A 22819-nucleotide genomic window follows, 5' to 3' on the forward strand; every position below is an offset into this window, starting at 1 on the left:
GTCGATAGTTGGAGTGTTAACACTAAACGGACAATACTGAGCGATCCTATCAGCTAAACGCAGTCAATAATATTAAAGATAATATGAAAACATCTTAAGCTAAAATGGAAAATCGATTTTTTTTTTAATAACGGCTCATTCTAGTAAAAAGCAGCATAGATTTGTTTATAACTCTTTCCACCAGAACTGGATTAAGCATGAAGTTCTTATGGCAAACATATACTATCTATCTAGATAGTAGTTGAAACGTTTATATCATCCGGAATTCCTGGCTTTTTTTATTTTAATTTCACTTTTTATCATCTCAAGGAGCAATAGTTGATACTATGAATTTTCTATATATAATAAAGACAATATTCAAGCCGTTGGGTAAAAAATTTCTCACTGGCAGATTAAAAAAATTTAAAAAAATTGAATTTAAGGTTAACAAGGTCGTATGATTAATCCTTATGTTGAGAAGTTTTAGTGCAGCACTTTGTACATAATCTATCTACCACACTAAAGATATTTAGATGACTTTAAAATATATTACATCTATCTCTCTATAAAACAAAATCAGAAAATTGTACAAAGAATTAAGACACATACGAACAAACAAACAGAAATATACGTATATACAATAAACATAATAATAAAACACGAACGAATAGACCTGTGAGTATGTATGAGCTTTAAATCTCTCACAAAATAAGAAATAATGTGTGTTTCAGAATCGCTAAAATTAATTGTCTCGTTTCATATGTTAATATCTCAGTTGCACAATTCAAATTACCAACTTGCTGTTTCTTGCTGATTTTTTCCTCAAGGTCGCTTTTGGAGCTATAATATAATAAAATGTCACAAAACCTTATTCAAACATCTTTTAAATTTAAAAAAGAGTTTTAAAATATTTCCTGCGCTTCTCCTGTACATCTTTTGTATTCGCTTTTCCTATACAATGTAATACAAATCTGTTTCTGCCAAAATTAGAGTTCTTTTCCAAAAACAGTCAATTTTCTGTGTTCTTTTTCAAACTGATATTTCATCCATTTAGAGATCTCTTATTCTATTATATGCGCTCATTTCGAACTTGTACATTTGTATGCAAATAGTATGCATAGAAACCACTTCATTACGCCTCTTTTCACCTAAGAAACGTATCTGTAGAACTTTTTTTATTCCAGTTATTTTTGATATGATATTCTGAAAGTCTTAGCAAAAACTCCAAACTTTCAAAATCTTGTTAATGATTGAGCTATATAGTGTTGACTTTTGATGAATTGGCTTGTGTTAGGTTGAATAAAGGTTTGGTTGGATTTACATTTCGCCGTTTTGTTCAAACAAAACATTATAATCGCTTTAATCAGTCACGAGTTAAATCCAACTGTTTTCAATAAAATCGCATTAGACTTCCTTACTTTTGTTCAATAATGCTTCAAATTGATTAAATTAACTCTTAAAAATTGAGAATTCTTATTCTAAAACACTCAGTAAATCCGCTAGCATATTTCAATTGACTACACGTTTTTCACTACTATTTTACTTTTCTCTATAATACATATTATATGCAGTATAACAATTTCATAGGAGCACAAACGAACACAAACGCAATTTGTAGCAGAATCAAAACTTTAAAAAGATACACATTTCATTCAATTCAATTCTAACAATAAAATTCAATCGAATTGAGAATATATATATATATATATTATTCTGGTGTATACAAAAACATTGGAATGCTTTTGAACTAAACAATACACATATAATATATACGATATTTGATTGTTTTGTGATAGCTTTAGCTAAGCGCTTTTATTGAAAATGAATCTGATCAAGTGATCTTTATATCTTTAAGTCAATCGTTGTGTATCATTTTATATTATTACAATCTTCCCCTGTGTTTTTAATAACTACCTCTTTCGTTCTTTTCGTTGCACCTCGATGATTTACAGTGAACATAATCTATTACAGAAACTTAAATTCAGGTTGACAACAGACTTTTCTTGACAGTATGTAGTTGACACTATGAATGAATAGATATATGAGTTTCGGTCTAATTATTTGCAAAATTCAATGAAAAAATACCAATTTTTCGGTTGTTTTTTTTTTTTTAAAGCGACTGTAAAATTTATTTATTGAAACTGCATATATATTCATTTGATTTAGCATACATGGTTACTTAATTTTAACCGACTTCGAACAAAAAAGTAGGAGGGCATCAATTCGACTGTATTTTTTCTTAATGTGTGTTACTACAATATTTTCGACTGGCTGAACCTATTTTGATGACTCTTTATCTATTTGAAAGCTGGTGCTTCCCTTGTGGTCCCATTATATTTTGGTCGAGTTCTGACAACGACATCCATGAGAAAACCATAAAAGTTTAAAATTTGCATTAAGTATGCACAACAAGAGGACGAGTAACTCAATATTATTATTTCAATGGTTCTTTTTTTAGTAACAAATTAGTTAGTGTACTTCAGATTCACTAACAATCACAAAATAAAAAACTTTTAACAAAAAGAAAACCGAATTCACTAGAAAAACTATTCCAAAACAAATTAATATGCACTAAAAAGTAAAAAAAAAAACGATAATATAACGTAGTTATAATTATTGTTATTTTTGGAGTCGGTGTCAGCCAAGCTAATATAGGAAACTGTTCTGTCAGAGTTGTTTGCTTGGCTGACACCGACTGGAAAAATAACCATAATTTTAACTACAGTATATTTTCATTATTTTTTTACTTTTTAGTGCATATTAATTTGTTTTGGGACAATTTTTCTTTTGAAGTCGGTTTTCTTTTTGTTAAAAGTTTTTTTATTAAAATCTCAAATCTTTTTTTAGATCAAGAAATACTTCATTAGACTATTATAAACAGTTTTTACTGTAACACTTTTATATTTTGATAACCCCATCGCTTTTGAATTGCGTACAATAACAATAAGAAATCGTAACTAATTGTATCATAATAAATCAATTAATATATTATTACAAATGATTTATATAATATAATATAATCTCATCTAATATAATATAAATGATTGACTTTATTCAACTCTATCAAGTTAACTGTTTGCTACACCTAAATTAAACCCTTTTTGAGTATATACATTATATTTGATGAACAGGATGTTGCTTGCTGCTAAATAACACAAATATTTGAAAAGACAAAATTTTCGGAAATTTTATTTTATTATTAAATAGAACTTAAAACAGTTGCGAAGTTAAATATATAAATTACAGTATGTTTCAGCCTTGCACTGTACTACCACCATATACCATGGTATATTTCATATACCATGTATATGAAATATACATAGTATATTAAGTTTAGTCCCAAGTTTGTAACGCTTAAAACTATTGATGATACGAATTAATTTTGGTATAGATGTTCATAAAATCACCTAATTAATCCATTCTTGACTTTCCATCTGTCAGTCTGTCTGTCTGTCCGTCTGTGAAGACGATAACTCAAAAACGATACATCAAATTTTGATAGCATGTTCAGGACTGCTAAATTTTTATAGCATGTTCAGGACGTAAAACTGGGGTGTAGTTCGTAATGAGCAACATAGGTCAATTGGGTCTTGGGTCCGAAGGACCCATCTTGTAAGCAAAACATTAACAATTTTTTTTTTTTTTTTAATTTGATAACGAAATAAGGATAAATTTGGTGTTCATTCATCCAAAACTATAAAAAATAGGGGGTTAAAAATTTCCAAGAAGCTTCAACATGTGTTCTAGCGACGTTTGACATTCTCGAAAATAAAAAAATAATCTAGGAAATACTTTTCCTCGAAATTTCGAAAACGTTTATAAATGGTGGCCGAAGGAAACACCATATTTTTGTTGGTTTTTTTAAACTCTTCTAATTTATAAAAAATAATGCTGGCATTGATATTCAACACTTTCTATACAGGGTATTTCAACAATTAACTTTCGCTTGTTAATTGTATATTCTACCATGGACAAGAAATTATTCATTAAAAAATAGAATTTGTTTAAAAAAATCGTGCCATTTGTTTGTAAAATGAATGATTTTGGATATTCCTTAAAATCCAAATCACATTCATTCACAATTTTCGTTAAATTGAGTGTTTTTTTTAAGCCCAGAACTAAAAAAAAAGTGATGTTCTAAGTTTGACCGCTATGTGTGTGTGTCTGCCTGTGGCATCGTAGCGGCTAAACGGATGAACCAATTTTGTTTTTTTAAATTTTTGTTTGAAAGGTACTTTAATGGAGAGTGTTCTTTTTTTTCAAATGCGAATTTAGTGATCCATATACGAAAAGACTAAATATTGGAGATAAATTTCCAAATCGGCTCATTTTGGAAAATATTTTAAGGAAAAAGGCAATTTAATAAAGAGTGTTCTAAGATATGTTTCAAATGTTTAAGGTTCCGAAGCCGAACAATTTGTCGGGAGTTTTTTGAAAACACTTTTAAAAAAAAAACCACAGCTCATTGCTCTGTAAATATTTCAAGCGAATATATTCCACTGGAGAATGTATTTTTCATTAGTTGATCATTTGTATTCATTTTATAAGAAAGTTACATTTTAAATTCATAAAATAATACCAATAAACCACCACACGAAACGCATTACAACCCTTTTTATTACTATACAACTGTTTTACATTAAAAATAATATGAAATAGATGATTATAAATATTTATTTGCTTGATAAAGACATCTATATATTCATAAGTTATAGTGTACTTCTTAAGAGAAAGCACATTATATTTATAAATTTTCACTTGTGAAGCCAATTATTTTGCTCGTGGACCAGTTTGCATGTGAATTACCTTCAATGAGTTTGGTTGTGCAATAAAGTGATGTAACAAAATATTAATACTGAATACGAAAATATGGTTTTGGCTAGAGCACTTTATTATTACATGTATTTTGTATTATGTAAAATCCCTGCACCATTGCGATTTTGTAAACATTAAGAAAGCTTAAGTTGATATTATTAAAAATTGATGAATATTATCTTACTTTTGAAAATTTTAATAAAAAATACTTTTTAAAAGACAAGCTATTATTTTACTAAAAAGTAGAAAATAATTATTGCTATGAGTCACTCATACATGACTATTTGCAACAAGTGACATTTTAAAAATTTGAAAACCCTCGACAAATGCGATTTATTCTTTGTTAACTGATTTTTAGAAACTTAGCAACAAAATGTTCTCAATCAAGTCGGTTCGGCCGTTTTAGGGCTACGATGCCACTGAAAACACACAGACTCACAGAAAAACACTTTAAACTCACTCCTTCTTAAATCAATATCAAAGTTATGGTCAAGAACATCAGATGAGATGAAAAGGATACATAGAGGGCTCTGATTTTTTGGGAAAAATTTTTGGAAATATTTTAATTGAAATATTTGATTTGACTTTGGTCTTTTGAATTATTGTTTTGAATTACCTAATTATTTTACCATTTCACTTTTCGAAATGAATTGAGCCTGGTTTATTTGACCATTCATTTCCATAGTAATTATTTATATGTTAAAATTATATGTCATGCCTTTTCCAAACTGAATCAATTTTGAAGATCTTCGCCAACTTTTAGTTTTTTTGTCCGTTGGAACGTCCGTTTGGGCGATACGATACCACAGACAGACACATACACATAGCGGTCAAACTTATAACGCCCCTGTTTTTTAAATTCGGGGGCTAAAAAATAGAGACGCTCAATTTAAAATATCAAGAATGGACACCCCAAGTTTTTACAAATATCCATGTACAATTAAATAGCTTGTCGTTTGAATAAATAACAACCATAGGCCAGTAAGTTGGATTTCCTGGCGTGTATGATATAATGCCGAGGCGAAGTTGAGGTTTTTAGAAAAATTAGATAATATAAAAATAGAAATTTTCGCTGAATAATAGTATAATCACTTTGAATTAGGACGTTCAAAAATAGATAAATTTATAAATATATTATTAGTAAAGTATGACACACAAAACGACAATTTAGAATTAATCTTCTTAGATTTTCATTTGTTGTGAGAATTATTCCATATTTTTAATTTTAAGGCATAAAAACTGCAGAAAAATGTTCAATTAAAATACATACAAAGGTAGGTTAGTTACATATTTTAACTTATTTGTAACAAGTCAAAAATTTTTGTAGACGTAGTCCTTAGGTAAGTCTAACAACACAAAGCAAATAACATTACCAACCATGACGAAATTCCTTTTCCATTAAAAAAACATTAGTTATAGAGATCCACCACTTTACCACACTTGTATAATTGAGAATGCCTTGTAGATGTTAATAACTGTTCAAATCGAAAAACAAATCTTTAAAATAATTTTAATTGAAATCGTTTGATATGTTGTAATTTTTAGACTGTATAGATTATTTAATAATTTACAAAGAAATTACTTTAAATTATTCCCATGTTCGTGTATAGTTTTAAAAGAAAATCATAAAATAAGTACCCACCCAATAATCTCTAACCATTCATATCCTAATACCGGGTGTTTAGTGTTGTTAAAATTCTTTTTATTATCCAGGCACGAGTAGTTTCTTACAAATTTGTTAATCACAATTGAAAATTTTCTAAGAACTATGTTGTAATGCCAATTAACTAAATGCGTTTTGAAAAGTTTTATAAATTTTGAAAGCAAGAGTTAAACGTTCTAGCATTAACTCTTCTCAAAATGGCAGTTTATCGAATACCACCAATTTTGGTAAGTTTTTTAAATGCTTAAAAATTTCAAAATCCGATATTTCTGATTTCGGATGTTTCGGATGTTAAGTTCATTTTATAATTTCAAAAAATGAACTTTCGGAAATGCACATTACTTTGCATCCTGAGGAGTCCAGGAAAAATGATTCGAATAGACCTAAAGTATGAAGTTTATTGAAATTGACAAATCACACATGTTACATCTTGTTCTATATGAAAATCCATATATGCACCGCCTCTATATTATTAGTAAGTTAGGATGCACACTTCTCGTACACTTTCAAGATGTTCTCCTCAAAGTGTATAGGTTAACTTAAAATTTTCCGTTTTTGTTCCAACATAAAAACAGCCACCACCACATTTTAACACGTGTTTATTTGGAGAATCTTTCTATTTATTTCTAACTTCGCATATGTCAATTGCTTCATGTCCATTTTGAAGGTTTTCAATTACAATTACTTCTAAAACGGAACAATTTTTGAGCTTGTTTCTTTTGAAAAATTACAGTTTTACTGCTCTCACAAAATGTACTCCTTTCTAAAAACAGTTCCTACTCTGCTGCTTGTCTTATTTTATCGTGAGCTTTTATAATATTACCTTTAATTTTTCAAACAATCGTGGCCATCCTGTAAACGAATAATGTATATCCAAATATGTCCTGGTATGATAGAAGGACGATCCATTCACCATCATATTAACCATGTACAGTACAACTAAGTTATTACAGTTTGATAAAATAGTTATTTGGTACGATTTCATACTGGTACTGTGGGTACCAAACAATTCCTCTTCACCCATTCCCTCATACCCTTGCCCAAAAATATATATGTATATGTGAATGCATCATCATATTATTTTGTCTTATGTATGTTGTACTTACACGTCGCGTCTGGTATAAAGGAATTAAGTCAGAAAATGATCATTAGAAATAGATGAGTTGGATTTTGGAGGTACACCCTAAGATAATGTTTTAAGATATTGTTTTAAAATGTTTCATGTTCCTTAGTTGCGTATTCAAATTACTTGAACGAGATGAAATTCATTCAAGTAACGTTCACTTTAAGAAGAGAAGCGTAACCATCTGTTATAATGAACGGTCTCAGTTTTCCACAGTCGAATAAAATCAAACGGTTGAAAAGAAAACAGTTAAGCTTGAAGTTTTCCAATTTATATTGGCTTATGGATCAAAATCATTATAAGTTAATCCATGTGGACTTATGGCATTCAACTATGGGAAACTAATAGCAATAGTAATATCGAAATTCTGCAAAGATTTCAATCAAAACTGTTTCGAACAATTAGCGAATCTCCATGGTATCTCCAAACTTGGAAGTTATCAAGTTTTTAGACAATAGTGACAGTGCGAATGGACTAAACAGATAAAATCTGCTAAATGTAAAATTAAGATTTATTTTACATAATCGGTAGATTAAGATAACTTTTATACTTAGTTTAATTTCCTTTTGATGGCAACCAGTGGATATATTACCGCTCAAGTCAACCTTTAACTAGATCTATTTTTTACTTCTTTTAAGAACTGATAATAGAAAATAAAAACAAAAAAATCTCCTTTTATCAATAAACATTATAATTTCCAGACAGTTTTGCAGTTGGTTATCATTTTAATAACAAATAAAAACATTCTATTAATTTTAATGGGTCGTTAATTTTGATATGGCTTAGTTTATTAATTTTAATTTGCCAGACAGAAATTCATGAATGTGGCTAGCCTAACTATGCTGGTGGCCTCTTTTATAGATGTGGTCGAAGAAACGGAGGTTAAATCCCATTATTATTATTATTACTTGCATGCATATTTTGTTTATTAACTCATTTCAGATGTAAGGCGTCCTTTATCCCTAACAAAGCTCAATTAAGAAATATCCTTAAAACAGTCATTTTAAAATAAACTCTCGAAAATATTACCAGGGAGTTGTCATAGAAAGAAAGATTAACAAGAAGCAAAAACCAAAAACATTTTTTGCCATCAATGAGTCATTTAACTAAAGTCTTTTTTATCACTGGTAATATACAAGGAACTTTACTTATCGATAACATAGGGGTAAGTCAAGGCATCGTCTAAAATCAAGAATAGTTAATTTCGCCATATCAATTCTAGAAATACGATATTTGCAGGTGTTTAATTTTTTTTCAATCGTAACCTGTAATTTGAAAAATATGCTCCTTTAATTTGCAAAATATGCAAAATATATACATTTCACCCATTACGAAACCAGTACCCGTTGCATTAAAATAAGTTTTCAGCTAAAAACTTCTCCAAGCTTATATTTTAGCCTTCAGCCTTTATACTGGCGTAGAAGATTTTGTAAGGAAGAGTTTGGCTGCAAGGTTTGCACTTATTTCGTGTGCATATTACATATTTAACATGGGGGTTAAAGTGGATATCGTATACATAGTTGATGTCTCCCAATTGTTTGCATGAAATAATAATTCACTTCCTTATAAAATAGGTTGATTGTTATATTTTTAGTGAGTGTGGTACTTTTTATTATTACCTTCTTTATTTCAAGGGAAAGGATTTAATAAGGGTTTTTCTAATTTTGTTAATAAAAACATTTATATTTATGAAATGAGTTTTGATTTTCTATGTTTTTCTTTTTATAAGTTTTCTTTTTTCTTGCGTTTATTTTATTTTTTCGAAACTGAATAATTTTCGCTTTCTATTTTCATATATTGCAAGTGATAGCATGGAAATTAACGTTATTTTTGCCAAAATGAAAAGTAGTGTTTCATGAATATAAAAAAAAGAATTTCAAATTTAATAAATCTAAAAACCCAACTGCGTAAATAAAAACTGAAAAAAAGAAGTACCTACATTAGTTTACACACCGTTTTTTACCATCGAAACCCATTAAAATCTAGGCCCGCTAATACCTTTCCATTTATGAGTCCTGACTGTTAAAGTCGGTATGTAAACTACTGGACTACAGTTTTCATTTACGCAGTTGGGTTTTGTGATTTTTTTAAATATTTATTTTATTTCAGACTTTTTAGTCTCCCGAAACAATCTTATAAACAATAACGTTTTTAAGGCGAATAGATCGGAAGATACGGGGCAATAAAGAAATTTATAAACAAATATACATACATACATACAAGATACGCTCGAAAAACATAACCACTCCTTGACGGTCGTGTTATAAAAAGAAAACACAATATTCAAAATTAAATTTGGTTAGGATTTAAATGCTCTGCCTTTATAATATAATGTCATATTAATAGAATGAGGAAAGGTTTAGGATTTAATTTACAAAATCATATTTTTGCACTTGGGACCCTCTGATAAAATTACTTTTTATACAGCCAAAAATAAGAAGAGCCTGTATTTTAGAAAAAATATTTATGAAACATTATTGTAGCATGTGAGCAAAGTAATCCAAAACCCAACACACTCAAAAAGCTCATTTAGTCCTGTGAATACTTTTTTGAAAAAAATTAAAATTTTTATTTATTCCATTTCAACTTTTACCTGTGCTATTGGTTTTGAACGGAATATCAGCGCCGACAACTTTCATCCCATCGAACTTCATACTTAGACTGCTAAGGCAATTAGAAGAAATCAAGTTCTTTCACGGGAAATTGAAGGGTATCTACAAAAACGAAGCTAAAAGGAAAGTAATCTAATCATAATCGAATCATAATGTTGAATTTTCTATACTCATTTTAGTTGAAATTTTAATGATAAGACAATAAATTTTATAACATTTCATTGTGTAACCATTTTTTCGATACGAAGTACCCATAGTAAGATAAATCTTCGTTAGTTAAAATATTTAATTTTTGTGAAGTGAAATTTAAAAAATAAAATTCTTATGAATGAATTTTATTAGTTTATACAATGCCAGATTGAAAAATTGGTTGTTCCACAATGCCCTAGATAAATAATTATTTCCTCGGATTCATGTTACACTTAACTTAAAAGTACTTTAACTTTTACCAGCCAATTTTTTTTCGTTGTATTTAAAAAAAAAATTAAAATAAAATAAATACAAAATTACCTGTATAGAGTCTCCAACTTAAGATGAATTTTCAAATACAACTTGAAAACGAATAATATTATTCATAAAATTATATATGAAGTACATTTTCACGGTTACTTAAATCCAATTAATGAATTAAAAGCATCTCCGTAGTACCTAACATTGGTAATAAAAAGTACTTAGTATTAGTACGAACGAGAGTATTGGGTGTGCCATAAAAAATATTTATAAAAAATTATAGCCTACTTTATTTAAAACTAACTTGAAACCCGCCCGCTTCACTGGGCATAAAAGTAAAAACCACCGCTTTATAGCCTAGACCTCTTTTGTTCTCACTTATCAACGATCTATAACACTTGAAGGGATTGTTTTACGCAGCTAAAAGAAATGCACAGTTTTCAATTTTTTAAATTGTAAAGTAGTCATAATTCATTGAGTATATCAGAAAAGTTAGCGAGGAATTGCGACACTTACTATTATAAATTTTTACAGAAATTTATGGTTCAAAATGATGATCATAACTCCATAACTGCTCCATCTGTGATCATCATTTTAAACCATAAATTAAATATTTCTGTAAAAATTTAAAATAGTAAATGTCAGATTAAATTTATTTAAAAGAAAATTTTTTTTTAGTATCTGTATCTTTTTAATTTCATGTGTTATTTTGATGTATGAGCTAAGTATATTGCTGTACAGTTTCATTAAAAACCATTTTCTAGTTTTTGCGTGAAAGCGTAACAAACAAACAAACAAACTTCCTTACTTTCACATTTATAACATATAGAGATAGGGACAGGGGTACAGTAATTCAAGGCAATACAACCAATTTTCTGAGATGGTTAATGCAAACATTTTTACAATATCCGAAGCAACGCAACGGCTGAGTCTTGACTTCGAAATAAGAGAAAATTAGATTTTAGCGATAATTGACAGCCATACTTTCAGAAAATACGCAAGAAACAAAAAATTTAATGCAATCAAATTTGAATTTTACCGTTATGTAGTCTGAAATACCATGATTACATATTTTAAGGTATAATGTCCGTTCTAGCCAAGACCACAGACAGAGTATAACTGTACATATACTTATACACTGTATATTCAATGCACATAGACAGCTGCATATTTATAATTTATTTCAATGTTTATATTTTAAACTAGACGAGCAAGAACCGTTTCCTTGATACCAAAAAATGGTCATGTCTGAAGTTTTTTTTAAGTTGTTTTTGAATAGAATCTTGAGATATGATTTATAATGTGCCAGTATTTGTGAACTGGCTATTCTCAAAATGTTAGTTTATTCTGCAAACACGGGAGTTTACGGAGCATTCTACCTTAAGTGTTACACTCTGTATATTTTCATACAGATGAAGAATATAATATGCCTTCATGATTACCATTTTGATTTGTGAAATTTCATAAAATACGAAAGAATAAGTAATTTACTTGTATTCATTATATTATAAGTAAATAATTCTATAATTACTTATTTATTTTCATTGAGAAGCTATCTGGAAAATTACAAGAACACTTCTTGTAAAACCTATTCTATAAATTAGGTACTCTTTTTCAGTTTTTCATTTTTATTTGTTTATTTAAAATTTTGATGAAAATTTGTGCGTGCCATTAATAGAAAATTGTGGACTTTAAAAAACATTAACTTAATGCGATTTTCAAATGCTATTTAAAATTTAATAGAAACTTTTCTCTTCAGAAACTTGAGAACGTGATAAATATCATTATCTTAGATTTATTTTAGACTATTTTTAGCTTTCCATTCCCTTAATGAAGAATTAAAAAAACATCAAAAAGTCAAATCCTTTTATAGAAAGTTTAGGTCCAAGAATCAAACCAAAAACTGATATGTTACAGTAATTTACTAACATTGTGTCATTTGCACATATGCAAATATAATTGACGGTCGCGTACTGGATCATTGCGTTTAAAAACCAGTACCTACATCTAATCATGCGGTAGATGGGTATTTTTACTCAAATAACTCAATTTTCACTTAAATAATTCACCAAAATAACTAAACATATTTAAGAAATAAAATTGCTGATATTATATTTATTGCATAATCAATAACTGTAAACAGAAAAGTTAAAAAATAAAAGCTTTTATTTTTGGATTTTCTATAATTATCTATTTTCTATAGTAAATTATTTAAGAAAATCTCAGAAATAGATCGAAGAAATTTCTTTTCGAAGATGATTTTTAGCGATATTTGAGAAACTATTCTTCAAATCGACAAATAAAACTCAATTTTTGTAATTTTTATTAATATCTCGAGTTTTTAAGCCAACATATTTTGGGTCATCCAAATTGTTTATAACGATTTTTCTCCGATTATTCACCATGTTCGTCATTTTTTTTTTTTTTTCAAATTTTGATAAAGCTATAAAGCTTTGTTACTCTATGAACGAACCTAACTTTGACCCTAAAAATACAAAAAAAGTTCATTTGCTGTTTAGATCAGTATTTTCATTGGTAATGACCTGGCATTAAAATATTAGAACTGCCCACCCTAACTGATTTGAGAGATTTCAAATTATATATGTCAATAAATACACTCACACGGAAATTAACCCAGAGAAATTAATGTTTAAAATATTCAATAAATTAAGTATAGTTACATAAACAAAATAAATTAATTTTCTTTAATCTGATGTTAGAATGGTTATAATAAAATATATTATTTTGAAAGTTGCATCGTACATCATGACAATAATGTTGTTAAATCAGATGAGCCACCCCCTCCCCTCAATGTTTTGTGGATAGACAAATGATAGATAGCTCAAAGTATAACAATAGAAGTAAGTAGTTTAGTACACATATAAGCTTATTAAATTCTAGACCAAGAAGTCCATTCTCAGCTCATAATTAATGACAGATGTTATTGTAACAGATTTAAATCATTTATTGTTTACCTATTAGTTATAAACATTCTAACTAATATTATTAATGCGAATGTTAGTTTGTTTGTTTGGAACGCTTCCACGATAAAACAACTAAATAGATTTTGATGTAATGTTACAGTATTAAAGCTATACATCAATAGAGTATATTTTGTTTCTGTTGGGTTGCATTTATATATATATATATATATTTTGTACATAAAATTTTATGTTCATCTTGCCCATGGTTCAAATCTGGTTAATTATGCGAAGTTTTCCGATGTTTGTGCTAAGGTTTAGGTAAGTAAGATTTTCAGCGGGCTTGATATATTTGTACATCTTGCCATAAGTAGAATTATTGATTATTTTCTCATCTTTTGTAAACATTCGTTCGTGATGAAATCAACAGAATATTGAATCACCTGTGAATTTAGAGAGTCCCAAACCTCGTTGCATCCTAACAATTGTAGTTGGTTTTTCAGAATAATGACCCAATTATATTTAACTGATTGTTTGGACTATAATCTAGTTCTAGAAGTCTTTTGTAAGCCTTCTTTTGAAGCCATTTTAGGCATATCAGGCATTTTTAGTAATTCAATCCACCATTGTAAAATAAGCCTCAGTGCTTTTACCGCTAATGGATTTAAACCAGTTTCAGCTCTTATCATATAATGTGGGGTTGATCTCTGCCAGCAGAACATACTTTAAAAGGAATTGGACTACACTTATTCAATTTCATTTAATAGTCCAAATTTCCTCTTTGTCTATATTGTGAGTGTTATGAAGGGAAGAAAGTTAAAAGCTAAGAAGCTGAAAGCTATAACGAGAATATAGACGAATAGACAACGAATACGGTGGGTAATTGCTAGTACATAATATTATATACTATCTACAAATTTATCAGGATTTAATCGTATTATTATATATTTATCTTTCTTGTCATAATTATCGATAAACTTCGGTTTTATCTTCGTACTATTCTAAAAACTATCGGAAATGGATCACATAATTGAAATACAAAATCATTTATGTATATACTTTCGTTTGGAATTCGGCAAACAGAATCTACTATAATTTGTCTGGAACCATACTGTTTTCATTTTAGCTTCTACCGATTCCTTTAGTTCAGCATAATAATACTTCATCAAAATTGATAGGAAATCAAGTAAGATTGACCGGAGTCATTTCAAGGCATTTCTTTGTCAAAAAAATTAAATTTACTTAAAAGCTCGTTTAGTATCGTAAACGCGACGATAAGGTGCAACCAATGAAAACAAAAAAGCCTTATATTGGCTAAATTGTACTTGTTGCTGATGCTCGGAGATATGTAACCCTTAATCAAATTAAAGGATTTAAAAACCACAAACCGAAGTATTAAGAAAGTCTTTTTCGATATGTATAGACAGACAAGTTTCGATGAACTTTGTAACATATTGCATCTACCAACCTTAATGAGACTCATGATTTTTTGAAAAACTTTGGGAGCGTTTATCTTCCTGCTTATTAAAGATAGGTGTGCGAAGTTTATAATAAGGTAGCGTGTTAGTTGATTGATACTCATTTGTATATGTTTTCGATCGCAGGCATGTGTTTAAAGCCTCCCTGTAATTAGTTAAAACTGGATCTCCCTGATTGTGATTAGGAGATAAAAGTTTGCTGCAAACCAATGGCAATACTTTTGAGTAGCATTATAATCTCGATGCAGTTGCACTGTTCCGAATCCCAGATCACGAATGGAGTTCCCTGATTCATCTTGTATATATAATATAATATATTATTATAAACATTATTTATGAACAAATGCTTAACCTATAAAGTATTTAGTTGAATATATACCTATTGTTTACTTATTTGTTGTTACGGACACCTTAAAGCACATTTTAACTTACGAGATTTATATCTTTGCTATTATAATAAAATACCATCGCTTAGTTTATCATCTTATTCTACATATAGGTAAATATCACGTTGTAGTCGAGCGGCGACGCTTGTATGTTGTGCCTGTTATTTACACACATATAGAGAAGGCTCCCTATAACTTTTTTCTACATATATTCTATCGTAGCACAGTTTTGGTAAATGGAAAAAGTAATTGTTCAACAACAATTATTGCTCCTCTTTCAGTATATTTGTAATTTTAATACATCCATTTGAGATTTTAACCTCTTAAAAAAAGAGACAATCTGAAATAAAAGATTGTAACCATTCACAAAATGACCTCTACATAAAAATTAAGAACCTTTTTCTGTCCAATATTTGATTGCGAATATCTAAAAAATGTGCAAAGAACATAAGATAACAATAAAATTATTTATTTGATAGATTTATTATTTATTTGAAAGAAAAGTTAAATTATATAAAAATGTTTTCCCAATATTTTCGCATTTTTCGTCGGTCTTTGTTATATTCATAAGATTCCTATCTCAAATTTGAAATTGCAAGTTTATAGCTTACAAAGTTTTAAGGAAAATCAGATTTAATTAAAGAAGAAAATGTTATTATTTCATTAATATAACAAAAATTAACAACTTTATACGAGGAAGAAACAAATATCTGAAGTTAGATGTACGTTCACTCAGAAGCCAACGTCTGCTTTTTACGTAACTTTTGGTTGAAGCTGAACTCAAAGAATCTGTTCGGTTGTTAATTAATAGTTAACTTGTTTCAAATGACTACTTTTTTGCCGAATTCCCACAAATTTCCATTTGTTAATGTAATTTTTTTTTAAGTTAGACGTTTATTAGAGAGAGTCCTATTGAATAAACTCTTTAAAATGACTCTATAGTATTTTGCGCTGGTTATATTCATAATTTACGCTCTTATTCGACTTATTCGATTATTCGACTCAATGATTATAGATATTAAATTTAAAAAAAAAATATATATATATATATATAGCTCGAAGATGTCTGTCTATATCCCGAGGAAAATTTGAAAATGATACATTTATATATATATATATATGATCTGACAAATAATAACAAAACAATTAGAGTGTCTAAAGACTATAATTAAGAAATAACTAAAAGCAGAAGGTATATAACGGTGTATTAAACATTTTATAGGAATATTTCGATAAATACCTAGACAGATTTGACAGAAAAAATTGATAAAACACACTTTCATGTAGCGTTTGGGTTCAAACCGGCTCACAACAGTTTCATAAAGGGTTTCTCATACATTTTTTTTCTTTTTAATCAAAATTTAAATATTTAAGGATCATATTGAAAAACTTTAATCAAATGCACAAATTCAAGCTCCTATATTGGGAAAAAGTAATTATATCAATTAAATTGGCAGACTTAAAAAAACTGCAGTGGTCAGCGGAATGGTCACTGCCCATAAAAGCAATGTGGAGGTATTATTTTTTAGATAGTTCAAAAGCGATTTAAATGTTTATTTATACATTTTCAGAAAATCTATATTAAAATTTCGAAACACAGGTTTGAAAAGTGCGTTTCTTATTTAAAATAAATAAGTAAATAAAATTAGTGAGATCCATCTCGAAAAGATATTTTAATACATATCGCTCTATCTGACGGAATAACTGTTTAAACTCTTAGTTATGTAGAAACAGAAATTTTCTTATAATTTTCTATAATATATACCCTCTTTCAAAACATATTTTTCCACCTAAATATAAAACTTGTGACATCTACACAAAATACCACAAAAAGTACAACAATCAATAAGTCATCTAAGAAGCAAACCAATGATTTAAGTTACACAAAAGCTTCATATAGATGGCATTATAATATCTAAATCATCTCAACGCGCTCCACTATATATACACTCGTAAGTATTTGAACAATTGAATTAACTGAAATGAAAATAACAGTGAAAGAAGAGAAAACTTTAATGCGCAGTTTCAAAACTTCTATATACTATGGAAAACAAATCGTTATAGAAGTTTCTAAATAATATTGTAACGTAGTACACATTTACATGTACAAGTTTCTATAATGCCATTGACTATATACAACCTGTTGTATGTATTGTGTGAGAATATACCTCTGGTGTTATGTTGTTTTTTTTTTGTTTTTTTTTGCTACTTTTTTTTATGAATTCTATTCAATATAATAAATTACACTTCATTGATTATTTTTAATTAAACAAACATGTTTGTTTAAAAATGAAAGCAAATTTTTTGTGAAATTTATGTTTACATGAAGTGTTTTTAATTAATATTATTTTTGGCTAAACATGAGCGATGTCAAGGTGGCAACAAGGCTGAGAGAAATTTTGTCAAAATTTCTACGATGCCTAGTTACGTCAAGAAGTGTGCCGAATCGAACTGTGTAACCCTAAAACTTTTAATGATGACGTATTAGCCAGGCTCTCATATTTCTAATTTGGGTTTCAAACCGCAGTTAGGGGACATTCATTAATTACGTAAGCATGATTTTGACAATTTTTGATTAACTCCTTCCTCCACGTAAGTAAACATAAGATTTCTCGAACGCCCCTCCCCATTCTTAAGCAAGATTCAATCTCGTTTTGCCGAATAATAAAACATTGTTAGAAAAAGATCAGTTAAACTAAAACTCGCACTTGAAACGTTTGACGTAACTCTTGAAACAAAGCTAAGAAGCCTCCCCATTAAATTATCTTCACAACGAAATAAAAACATCCAAACCGGTTCATCCATTTAGGCGGTACAATATCACAGACAGACTCATAGCGCACATACAGGTCAAACTTATAACACTCCTTTTTTGGTTCGGGGGTTAAAAAATACGAATTGTTTCTTTAGATTACATGAACTTTGTTGCACATGTAATTTGGTTGAAAATGCATATTTATGGTAAGCATGACCTGATTTTTCTATCGCTGCCACCATTGATAAACATACGTTTTTTAGTTTAAAATAAAAAATTTTTATAAATAATACTTTTTAGAGAACTAAAAAAGCAAGAACAAGCTTTTTTTGTAGTTAAAAGTAAAAAAATAACTTTTTGTATGAGTCATATTTGACTAAGCTCAACTTTTACAAACAGTCAAGTGGCTTTATTTTGGTATACTGAGGCTCTAAGAGGCTTTATTTTGGTATACTGTATATTAATTTAGGTTATTTGTCTGCAATAGACTAAAACGGAACGTTATCATATAATCTTAAAATGTTCCACTGCACCAACCGCATTTACAACCTTCAGTTGATTGAAAAAACAAAAACTTTAGATCAATTACAATTTACAAACATTTGTATGATTGTAAAATAAATCAATTTGTCGATCAGACATATAAAATTGATGTCAATGAACGTTGTTTGTATTGGTGTAAATAATAGCAAGGTTTTTATATTTTATAAATCCAACATAATCCAGGGAATAAAGAATAAATAAAGACCGGAATAATTCTGGAAAAGCTCGATTTTTGCACGAATCCTCTATTTGTAGTTCTAAATAAATGCCGCTACTAAAGTTACCGGAGGTCACAAAATACAATTTTTCGGGAATATTTTGTTAACGGTCGCTACAAGTTTTTGAGTTGGATTTTCTTAAAAATTGTTAGTCTTACGAAAAAAAGTAAAAGTATATTTTTTAAGGCAAATTTCTGATCTACAAATTTGATATTTTTTCGCAACAGTGGCGGTTCGCAACAGTGAACGAAATATTCGCGCAAAATCATATTTTGTGACTTTTAAGCCCGGGTAACTTTTGTAGCGGCATTTAGATCGATGGAAACTTTTGGAATTTTGTTTAGAACCATAAATAGAAGTTTCATGCAAAAATCCAGCTTTCCCGGAATTTTTCCGAATGGAAATGTTTATATTCTCTGGATTAACAAAAATGTATTAAATATTTTTGTGAAATTTATACGAAATTTATATAAATACAATGTTTTCATGATCATTTATATTCATTTGGCGGTCACAATTTAAAATTATTTATTCTTATCTCGAAAAGCGGATACCCAATAAAAATTCCCATTGAAAGCTGATTTTCTGATAAAATCGGAAGAAAAAAAGTATTTAAGAGAAATTAGATACGAGCAAAGCAACGAACCATGTCAAATTGCCTTTAATTTGTATTCCTTACGTTGAAACGTTGTTTCCAGAATTGAAGTTAAAAAGTGCATAAGTCAATAAATGTAACATATTTTTAAATTCTATAAAAGCAAACTTGGAAATCGGATATTTGTGATTACCAGCACAGATTTGAAACATTAAAAGTTGTCTCATAAAATAAATAATATTTTTCAATCATAATAACTTTACAACAACTCAAGATTATACGACTTGCATGTGCATTGAATCTTTTGAATCTTGAGAACAAAATATACTATTATCCGATTTAGGCTTTTAAAGCGATATTTTGAAAACATCGTAAAATATTAATTGTTATCAAAGTAGTTAATTCAAATTTTTTGATGATCCGTAAATTAAGATCGAGTTTTCAAAATGTTAAAATTCTCTTTATTTAAAAATTGGAAAAGGTACCAAAAATGCTTTGAATTATATTAATATAACAACAAATTCCTTGTAGACCCTTCTGTTGCACCTATTGGATATCCTTTGATTGGTATTGAGGGCATAATCAGATCCTTCAATACTACAACGGGTTCAATTTAGAAAAATCCAAACATTACTCCATGGCTTTAAAAGAATTGTGTGTGTACACGTTTTTTTGTATCGATTTTAGGGAGTATCTTTAAAAAGGTTTTTATTCTATTTTAATCTCTCTATCACTGTAGGTAATACACAGAATTATAAAGTCTAAAATTAAACAAAAATATTTTTAATTGTACGCTCTTTTATCAAAACACAACAGAACTGCTTCCTGCATATGTATACCATTTCTAGGTACCTACACGGTAAAAAATTTTTTTCTGAATGTCACTATGTCAGTATCGGTGTGAACGCGTCATACTGTATACTGTAATACTGGTTGGTGATACACACAATACTTCTGGTGGATAGCTCTAGTCAATACTGTAATATAACTTATGCTAACATATATATTATATGTATCTGTCTTTATACCATGAGAGCATTGTAGGAAACGCCGTGCATTTCTTACCTTGTAGAAAGAGAAACATATCGGAAACTTTTTACGAATAAATCTGCCAAACAAGGCATCACACATAGAAAGACTCAAGGTTGATGCTACGATCGGTAAGTCTTTTAGTCGTGGGCTTGCGGATTTGTAATTTAGATTTGGAAGGTCCATTTCAAGTTAGCTCAAGGATGAATTCTTTAATGTGGTTCTCTTTCTTTAACAAATATTCTATTTAGTTTTAAAAAAAATTATTGTTATGCGCTACTCCCGAAAAGTTTGTATAAAGAATTACTTATAGCGCTGTACTATTATTACTGAAATTTCAACTGAATTACTGCCATATGTGTGTTCTGCAATTTCTTCAATACGGGAACTAAATCGAGCTTAATTTAAATATATATTCAGATTAAAAAATTCCTCAAAAATTTATAAGAACGCATACTTAGAAAATACTAAGGTTTCGCTTCTTCATGGTTTTCGCTAGTTAGTGTTATTTTTAAAACAGGTGTTCGTAAGTTAAAGAAATCCACGTTAGACTTCTATCGTCACAATCCCTGTGTTTTCCATATGAAAGTCAACAAACAAATAAAAATTATTGTTTACAACAAAAATAATATGTGACAATATTTTGAGTACACATTTTAAAACAATTATTGTTACGATAGCGCGATGGTCACATTCAGAGTTGCCGATTGGCTGGCTACTCAGTCAATGCGACAATAATAATAACTGTAACAGATTTTTTAATGTTTATTTACGAAGAACACAAACGTAAATGTTTGGTAGGATTCTGGTTGGTAAAGATGATTGTCGCTGATAAAAATGTTACAAATATTTCTAAAAGCTATTAAATTTGATTTAAAAGATTGTCATTATTTATGTTTATTGATATTAACAAAAACTATAACACGTTCCAAATGCATTAAGCGTCTATTTAGATAATGGTTCGAATGTTTGATGGTCGAATTGAGTTTAAGTCAGCATTGGGTAGACAACTCTCGCCCAAGCCTATGGTTTACCAGCTCTTGCTAAAACTTTTGCTAAAACTAACGAACCAGGACTGTTGTTAATTTAAATTTCTGATTTTTGCAGTTAAGTTGGCAGAGAACATGGTCTTGTGACATTTTATCCCACAACAAGTCCAAGCAAAGATTTAAAATCTGGTTGTGGTAAAGCTGTTTATATAGTACACTACGTAATATGTATAGATCTGGAAATTACAAACACAGTTAATTATCTACTGGAGATAGGTAAAGACGCGAAACCACTCTTGGGTCAACACCTGACACCCAAGCTTCAAATGATTTTATTCGATGCCCCAGGCAACACTGGAACAGTTTAGGTTTTGAAGCTAGATCCAATGCTCAACAATATCAACCCAGCTTAAACAATATCGAGAGAGGCATAAACTAAAATTGACCAGGTTTTTATTTCCTCTATAAGTAGATAAATATTATAAATGGGAGCCAGTCAGAGGGCAGAAGGTGAACTAGAAAACATTGCTTAACTATCCTCTCTTGTATACCCTAAAGACCTATCGGAAATATAGATTTTACATGAAACGTGTTATGTCAGAAATATTGGAGACAATACTACCTTTTTTTTAGGTTTTGAGTATATAACATATTCACTTTGTATGTATTCAAAATTTAATTTTATCGTTAATCATATAAATTTGGACTTACCAAATATGGCTTTGCCATATTGCCAAATGAAGAAACGGAGAAATTCCGGAGGAATAATTATATCGGTGCTAATATTGAAAAGGAGGTATCTCTGTCCATGATACAAGCTATTTTCTGGTTACTGAATCCTTATAAAAAATCATAATAAAGTGTAAAGAAATGTGTATTTTTACCTTTTTTGGTGTCGCTATAATTGATCGTACACCCGTCGTCGTTAAAGATAATGGTGACATTATTGATGATGTTATGGATGGTGTAGAATATGTGGCTGTTGTTATTTCCGCTACTGTGGTCAACAGTAAAGATGTAGCACTACGTGACGGTTGTTGGTGTTGTTGTCGCGATGGTGGTGATGGTAATTTCCTCGTGACGCGTCCGATATTACGATTCCCGGAATCACCATCACTAGTTACTACTATCGATAGTGGTGTTTGTGTGTTTGATGTCGTCGTCGATGGTAGTTCCAATAAATGTTGGATTGAATGATTTTGTCGTGTTTTACGTGCCGCCATTTTCTGTGCCAAAAGAGAAAAAACAAATTAGTTATAGAAT

At 29.2% G+C, this 22819-nt stretch overlaps 1 protein-coding gene across 4 annotated transcripts in view; it reads right to left on the bottom strand.

The window, feature by feature from the left end:
* The window catches only part of LOC123296704 (mucin-17), a 657840-nt gene extending 635088 nt beyond the window's left edge, over window positions 1-22752 (bottom strand). For all 4 annotated transcript variants that reach the window (XM_044878300.1, XM_044878299.1, XM_044878298.1 and 1 more), the window contains exon 1: window positions 22441-22752. In XM_044878300.1, coding sequence (XP_044734235.1) covers window positions 22441-22500 — 60 coding nt within the window. In that variant the 5' untranslated portion in view covers window positions 22501-22752. The remainder of the gene's footprint in view (window positions 1-22440) is intronic.
* Window positions 22753-22819: the final 67 nt, after the last annotated feature.

This window comes from Chrysoperla carnea, chromosome 3, assembly GCF_905475395.1.
Source record: "Chrysoperla carnea chromosome 3, inChrCarn1.1, whole genome shotgun sequence".
Classification (NCBI taxonomy): Eukaryota; Metazoa; Arthropoda; class Insecta; order Neuroptera; family Chrysopidae; genus Chrysoperla; species Chrysoperla carnea.